The sequence below is a fragment of the Aulostomus chinensis genome, chromosome 5 (genome assembly GCF_037954235.1).
Source record: "Aulostomus chinensis isolate RoL2024-O1b breed Wild chromosome 5, RoL_Achi_v1.0, whole genome shotgun sequence".
Taxonomy (NCBI): domain Eukaryota; kingdom Metazoa; phylum Chordata; class Actinopteri; order Syngnathiformes; family Aulostomidae; genus Aulostomus; species Aulostomus chinensis.
The window spans coordinates 26,948,671-26,956,367 of NC_141324.1; the positions used below are offsets into that span (position 1 = coordinate 26,948,671).

General features: G+C 46.2%; 1 protein-coding gene and 1 non-coding gene across 4 annotated transcripts in view; both read right to left on the reverse strand.

The window, feature by feature from the left end:
- The window catches only part of piezo2b (piezo-type mechanosensitive ion channel component 2b), a 74,448-nt gene extending 70,364 nt beyond the window's left edge, over positions 1–4,084 (reverse strand). For all 3 annotated transcript variants that reach the window (XM_086204291.1, XM_086204292.1, XM_086204290.1), the window contains exon 1: positions 3,516–4,084. In XM_086204291.1, coding sequence (XP_086060417.1) covers positions 3,516–3,579 — 64 coding nt within the window. In that variant the 5' untranslated portion in view covers positions 3,580–4,084. The remainder of the gene's footprint in view (positions 1–3,515) is intronic.
- Positions 4,085–4,751: 667 nt separating this feature from the next.
- trnag-ucc (transfer RNA glycine (anticodon UCC)) lies at positions 4,752–4,823 on the reverse strand. Its single transcript has one exon. It is a non-coding gene; the product is annotated as a tRNA-Gly (tRNA).
- Positions 4,824–7,697: the final 2,874 nt, after the last annotated feature.

Here is a 7,697-nt window from a genome sequence, read left to right on the forward strand (position 1 = left end):
TCAATCAGCCGTTTATTTTCTTAATGAGTTTACTGCACATACACGCCTGCACGAGGGCCAGACGATCCACCCCTTCTCCTTTGTCAGAGGACGAGTTGACTTCCTTTCCTTATTCTGGTGAGTCAGAATCACGCCAGGAAACAAAGTGAACAAACACCGCCTTGCATCTGTCAGGGAATAAAAATGTTCGCTTTGCATTGCCTGCAAATGACGACATTCACAGGGTTTGTGTTCGCATCAGTGCCGATCGGACCCAGGTTTGAATGCCGATTAAATCCAGATGTGAGCAGGTGTTACACGTTTTATTTTGACAAGTGGAGAAGTTAAGCTTGTCCATTAAAACATCGGTAAATTCAGTAATATAAGTACACTCGCAGAGTTCTCTGGTAAGGCTACAGCAGCTCCAGTGAGAAGTCAATTAAAAGGCGGGTCTGGTTTGGTGGCCGAGGGCGTGGCTGACGCGAACAAATGCAGACCAGCAGGAAAACAAGAAAGAAATGGAGGAGAGGACTGGCAGCAGGAGGAGAGAGGAAGATGTAAACGGAGCAAACGCAAGCGCTCCTCTCCCACTTTCGCTGTACTTCCACTGAAAGCTTGGAGCTCATCTGACAGCTTTGTTGATGAACTTTTTTGTCACATTTGCAGAGGTCGAACTTCTGTCTCTGCCCAGTTCAACACTGGCTGGGACCGTTTTTGTTTCCCGGAGTTTTAGAAATGGATGTTTGTCATCCTCACTGTAGTTAAAGCATCTTTTTTTTTTTTTTAACAGCCATTTACAGCTGCTTCTGTGGAACAATGTGTGGAAACTGCCAAGTCAAAAACCCAAGAGGTGAAACAAGCATTGTGAGTCTGATGATGAAGCCGTGTCCTCCGCCGTGTCAGGCCCCGCCCTCCGCCACCCAGCTGACCTGCAGCCTTCTGTCTGCATTCATGGGTCTGATATCAGATATTTGGCCGAGTGTATGCGCTTAATCATGTCCACACACTGCCGGTAAACACATAAACAAGCAACCTGTTTGATATAGCCGTGACCAAGTGTGTGCACGTGTGTGTGTGTGTGTGTGTGTGCGTGTGTGCGTGTGTGCACGTGTGTGTGTGTGTGTGTGTGTGTGTGTGTGTGGTGGCAGGACGACTGTGTACACACTGGCCCAACAGTTTTGTGCTTTTCAATAGAGGTGCTGTAAGATGGCTGGCAGGAAACGGCGACTACGTAACGTCAGCAGACAAAGTCTTCCTGCAGGGCCCGGCCAGGATCTGCTGTATACATTAATACACTGATGTATAGAGACAGATAGAAGTGGGTGTGTGGAGTCATGTAACCTTGGGGGGGGGGGGGGGGGGGTCTGCTGCTGTGTTTCTCCAGGATTCACTCAACAAGAAGAGGACATAAACGTGACTTACCGACCGTTAAACTGCAGAAACACAACTTGAATGTAAAGACAAGAAAACAAAATCTAATTATTTCCACCAATTAATGACAGTCACCCTGAAATACGATGGAGGAAATTTCAATGTCATAATATTCAAACAATTTTGAATCAATTTCAACTTTCAGCAATCAACTTTTTCTGCTTTATGTTCATTGCAGCTATTTTGTGACAGCTTAATTGTTACTGTCATTACTTTTATTTTCATCGGTTTGTTTGCCTTTGTAAAATATCTGAGCAATTATAAATGAGATTTTATTCCCGTTATTAACTTCTACCACTGTTGCAGCTTTTAACTCCATAACCGAACATTTTCTTTTTTTTTTTTTTTTTTTAATGTCACATTAAACGTGAATTTTTCGTTTTCTCTCTCTCAACTCGCTCTGTCCCAGCATGGACACGTCCCTCGTCTTTGAGCCGCACCAACCTGAAAACTGCTGTACACAATAACCATTGATTGATTGGCTGATTGATTAAGAGATGAAATATAACTAACGAGGATCAACAATAATCTGACAGCGAGCTGATGGTTATTGATGAACACTTTCATTACGGTGAAGTCACAGAGGACAACCAGGAGGAACCAAGGAAGGAAATCAGCTGCTGATCAGGTGGTGCTGGCAGCAGAAATCAGCATCAGTGTCTTTTCCTGTGTGCGTTCCCTGATTTCCACTTTACATTTCCTCCATCCTGTCAGCTGCTGTGTACAGCACCCGCAGTGAATGACAAGAGCTCATTTGCACTTTGAAAAAACATAAAATATTAAAGATATGTTTACGATAAAAGGGAAGGCAGTTCTTCTCTCCCTCACAACCACATTATTAATTCATACTGTTAAAACGACTTTCCACGAATTAATGGAGACAATGCCTGGTCCCACAATTGCTTTTTGAAATAAAGGGGGCGTCAGGCTTTCAAGTGATGCATTATGGTGGAACTGAGTGGGTCTTATCTATAGAAAGCATGCTGTTAGCTTTAAAAGTACCTCAGACTCCTGAGCCTTACACAGACGACGCAGCAGAACCTCCGTGGCAGTTAAACGCTCATCACTTTCACTTGTGGCCTACCACGGAACCACAAAGCTTTAAACACAAACTCCATTTAATCCAGTCTGCATCTAAGATGTGATCCCACCTCAAACATCATGTCCGCAAACCAGCGAGTCACTGCAGGACTCATTCATGCACAGGAACACGGAGAGAGGGAACCCAACGTGCTGGAGCAGAGCGGCTCAGGCTGGCAGCACACATCTACACACTGAGAATGTTACAATTAACACCAGACACACAAGAATCACCCGGCAATCCACAGCAATGATGAGTCATGAAGCCTCCACTGCCCTGCACACCGTGATCTCTGATATTATAACTCAACACTTAGCTTTTACTTATATTCTACTACTGATTTATCTGGTCTGTACTTCTGCTGCATGTCTGTCAGTCCTGGGTCACACACACACACACACACACACACACACACACACCCACACACACACTCCTCATCAGGGCATTTTCTCCTATTATAGGTCATTCAGGGCAGTTTTCCTCACTTGAGGGTCAAAGGACAGAGACGATAAAGCCCCCTGGGGTAAACTGTGGTTTTGGGCTACATAAATACCTAAGAGCCTCTGCTGAACAAACTGGTTAAGAGGGAACTTATTTAAGCATTTCCAAACTTTGAAAAGAGAAAATATGCACTTCATATGAGTCGGTTTCATCAGAAGCACTCTTTCAGAAGCGGGATGAATGCGCCATGTGGTGCAGAACTTTGTCATCTGTGCAGCTGCGTGAGTCCTCGTGTTTGTTTGGTTTGAGTTGGACACCAGCGGTGGCGACAGATGAGCTGTGACCTCCAGCATCAGGAGGTCAAACCATTAAAGTCCCGGTTTTTTCACCTTAGAAAGGTGCTTCATGTTTTAGGATAAATGTCAGGAGATAAACATGAAACAAAATAAACAAAATAAACTGTTTCGTGAAGTAAACGCGGCGAACGCAATTTTAACGTCCCGTCAGCACTCAAACCCACCTGGCGCACACATTTAAATGCCTGAAAGATGTTTTTCTTTTTAAAATAAAAAAAACAACTCACCAGCTGCAAGACACACTGGCAGCAGCAACCTGAAGACCAGCCCGCACACCACCTCCGAGGCCATGGCTCCGGGCAGCCCGTGTTGACTCCCAGGTGAACTAAGCCGAGGGTTTTCTCTCTAGGATTCCTCTCGCATCCCAAACTCCTGCGCTCTGTCAAATCCCAGCTGGCATCAAACTGGTGCGCTCCTCCAAATGGCCACATCAGCTCTCCCTGAAGACACCTGGGCGCCGGTTATTCCATAGTGAGAGACGGCCGGGCTTCACCACAGCGGCAGCGGCAGCAGCAGCAGCAGCAGCAGCGGGCATGTCAGTCACCGCCACAACTCTCACCGCTGGTTTAATTGTTCAAGGAAGTCATGTTGACGGCAGCGGACTCAGGTGCGCAACCGGCGCGTCAAAACGCGGAGGGAGGGAGCCAACAAGTCCTCAAGTCCAATAAGCTCTGCTGTTTTCACGCGCATTTAAATCATCGCTACAGATGTTTCACCAACTAATCACACTTGTTAGCAGGGAAGCTGCTGAAGGACATTCAGAGTCACCGGATAAGTCAACCCTCCCCGCTCGGTCCCCTTGGTGAAATTGGACTTTCTGACTTCTGGGGTGGACTGTATTCACCAAGAAGAGGCTACAGGACGAGGCTGTGATTGACATCTGAGTCAGCCAATCAGGGTTCTTCTCTTGGGTGACCGGTCCAGCCCCCTTCTGATAACTAGGAGCAAGAGGTGGGACCCGGAGATAGACACGCAAATTCCACAAGTATGAGAGGATACGCACGCGAGGCTTTACTCTCGCTCGTACAGAATCATGTTTTTGCTTTTGTTTTGGTTTTTTTTTTTTTCGTGTCTCATCCAGTCCTCACATCAATAAATAATTAAGAGGCATAATCAAGAACATGTATGGATGTCAGAGTTTGTCTCTGGTGATTGCGCCCCCTCAAATTTGGTGTTTTATCAGAAGGAAACAGCGACGTTCAGTGGTCTGAAACAAGTCTGCACAGCGCGACCACCTCAGAGCAGACCCGACAAAGTGGTCTGGCATCAGGATTTGAGGATCTTGAAATAAGTCCGTCCACTGCCTGACAAGACCCGACCCTCAGCTGGTCGCATCAGTTGAATAACTTCATGTTGAGGTCACCGGTGACTTATTCAAGGTCAGTTTGAACCCCTGTCATCGATGGTGAATACGAAAAGTAATACTTCATTGATCCCCCACGGTGTGGGAATTAAAAAGTTTCTGCGTTGGCCGGGAATCGAACCCGGGTCAACTGCTTGGAAGGCAGCTATGCTCACCACTATACCACCAACGCGCTGTTGAGGAGACAGGCTTGAGTGCTCAACACATCGCGTTCAAAGTGATATCTTAAAGCGTTTTTCAGCAATGGAAGGCTTAGGAAAGCAATTTCTTGTGCACATTTTACCTTCACAACGAAAAGAAAAAGAAAGATCCATAATGTAAACTAACGACGAAAAAAAAAAAAAAAGCTTGAGGGAAAAGTCCCCGGTTTTAAGACGAGAAGCATATTTATTTCAGCCTCAAAGCAAACCTCTCATTTAAAAGCCCAAGCAGTGGTGGAGGTTGTAGGGCTCCACCAAACGGGCCGGTTGTAGCTTCCATTCATGTTTGTCCAGGCTCATAACGTGTGGTGCCGGCTGAGAGGGAACTTAATTTGAATGTGGCCAGAAATCGTATTTGTCCTGTCACGGTGAAGCCGATGTTTGACCAAAAATCTTTTCATGTCAGCTTTTAATACAAGCGGAGCTTTGTGCCGAGTATGAAGGAATTTCCCTCAAGGCCTTCCAGAGATGTTGTTTGGTGAATATCAGCCTCTTAGATTTCACATAATCCTGCTGATGGACAAACAAACAAATGAACTCTGTTACTCCCCTAAAAGCATGACCTCCTCGGCAGAGGTGATGAAGGGTTTCCCCGCAGTATTGAAAGTACAGATATAAAATGTCAAACTATCCATAAGAAGAAAAAGAAGCGTGTGATATGATGTGATTGGTCCCACCACTGGGAACAACTCCACTTGAATGTGAGAGACCACGTGGTTCCAGCATCAAACCTACGGCCAGCTGCTTCGGAACCGGTGTTGGCGTCTTGATGAAGTCACCTCAGGCCTCCAGAACTTATTCCTTCCCTGAGACCTCAGCGGTGAAGACACGGCTCACAGGAACCAGACTGCTCGTGTGTGTCGTGGTGCCATTCATCGCGTCCTGATCTTGCAAAACATCCATCGATCCATCCATTTTCTACTGCTTATCCTGTTTAGGGTGGCGGGGGGTGGAGCCTATCCCAGCAGGGCCAACACATAGAGACAGACAACCATTGGCTCTCCAAACCATGCCTACGGTCAATTTAGAGTATCAATCAGCCTCGTCCCCTCTTGATGTCTTTGGACTGTGGGAGGAAGCTGGAGTACCAGAGAGAACCCACACAGGCACAGGGAGAACATGGAGACTCCACACAGAAAGACCCCGTGCTCCAGCAGGGGCTGGAACCCGGAACCTTCTTGCTGTGAGGGGACAGTGGCGACCACTGCTTGCCTCTTGCAACACATATAAGTTTCTAAAACCCTGAAAATGTCTATTTTGTCCTCAAGTCACGTCTGAAGTCGTGCTGCAGAGTAAACTAGTTTAAGCTCGTCGGGGACGCTCTTCCTTCAAAATATATTGATTGCGTTTGTTTTGGGTGTTATGTTGTCAGGTTGCCCGCACAGATGTACCCGCATCATTAGCGTTCCACTTCAGGAACCTCTTGCGGTAATTTCAACAAATGTGGGACTCCAGGATGAACTGAAAAGATTCCGGAGGTCAGAGGTCAGGGTTTCCGTCCCCTCAGGTGTGAGAGGTGGCCGGTTCAAGCTCAGCTCATGAGCCGGCAAGTCATTTCTTCAAATTTGGCTCAGACGTCCATCGGGACTCGAGGGTGAACTGGAAACAGCTTGTCGGTTGAAGGGCAAGGTCACTTCAGGTAAACGTGGCTCAGGTCAAAGGTCGAGGTCACTGTGACAGGCACACATGACAGAGGCATGCAACCACAAGTGCTTGATTTTTACAGATATGAACTGCTGTAATCTGGTGTTCCATTTATTTCCCACATCTAAAATCTCAATTTATCATCCAAATAACGAGCGTAGGTCCCAGCCACAGAGCGCTGACCTCATGTTTACTTCCATCTGATAAGCTACAGAGTTTAAACTCTGAGTTGCAGCATTAACAAATGATCAGACTAATAAATCGCGTGCGCTCTGATACGTTTAACGAGCCGTATCGACGAGGAAATGATTCACGTTGTTGTGTTTCCTCTGTGGTGCATTAGGCAGGAAGAAAGCAAAGTATGATGAGGCGTCGTCGGGGATTAAAGCAGCAAAGGTCCCGTTTGTGATGTGATGAATCACCAGAAATGGATTTATGAAAGAAAGAACAATAAACAGATCAAATCTGCTGAAGGAGGAAACACGCCGGCTGGATGCTGGCTGGATGCTGGCTGGACGCTGGCTGGACGCCCCTGCTGCGGTGGTCAAATATCAGAGCGGTGATGCGGCCTGGAACTGTAGCCAGCAACGATCAATAAGCAGCCTGGAAGTTCAGCGGTCAGGCCTTGATTTGTCTCTGCTGTTTGAAGCTCAGAGCTGCTGATCTAATCGCTCCGATGAACGAGAATCTTAAGTAACATTTGTCTTTGATCCATTATTCATCTGATTCTTGAGAGGGGGAGTTATTGATGAACCCTCGGCCCAAATGGACACAACACTTTTACACAGTCATTTAACAAGAATGGCAGGCTTTAATAATTGATTCCAGCTCCAAACGACTTCATCATAACCACCCCGGATTAATTTGTAATGGTTAAAATGCTGTAATGAAACGAATATAGAGCTTCATAGAAACGTGATCAAACAAGGGGAAGATGGAGCCAGTTAGACACGCGCTGAGAAAAATGAATACATTCGTTGAAGTATTTGATGGAAATGAAAGCTAAATGTCATCGTGCTCAAATTTGTACTTCCTGCTGTAGATTTTTTTCAGCGGTGGAAAGTGTTTTCACTCAAGTACAGGGTCTGAACCTCGCTTGAATATTTGGATTTCGGGGGACTTTGTACTTTTACTTCACTGCATTGCAAAGGAAACTTATCCAACACATTTATCGGAATCAATTAATAATAGTTACCGGGGGG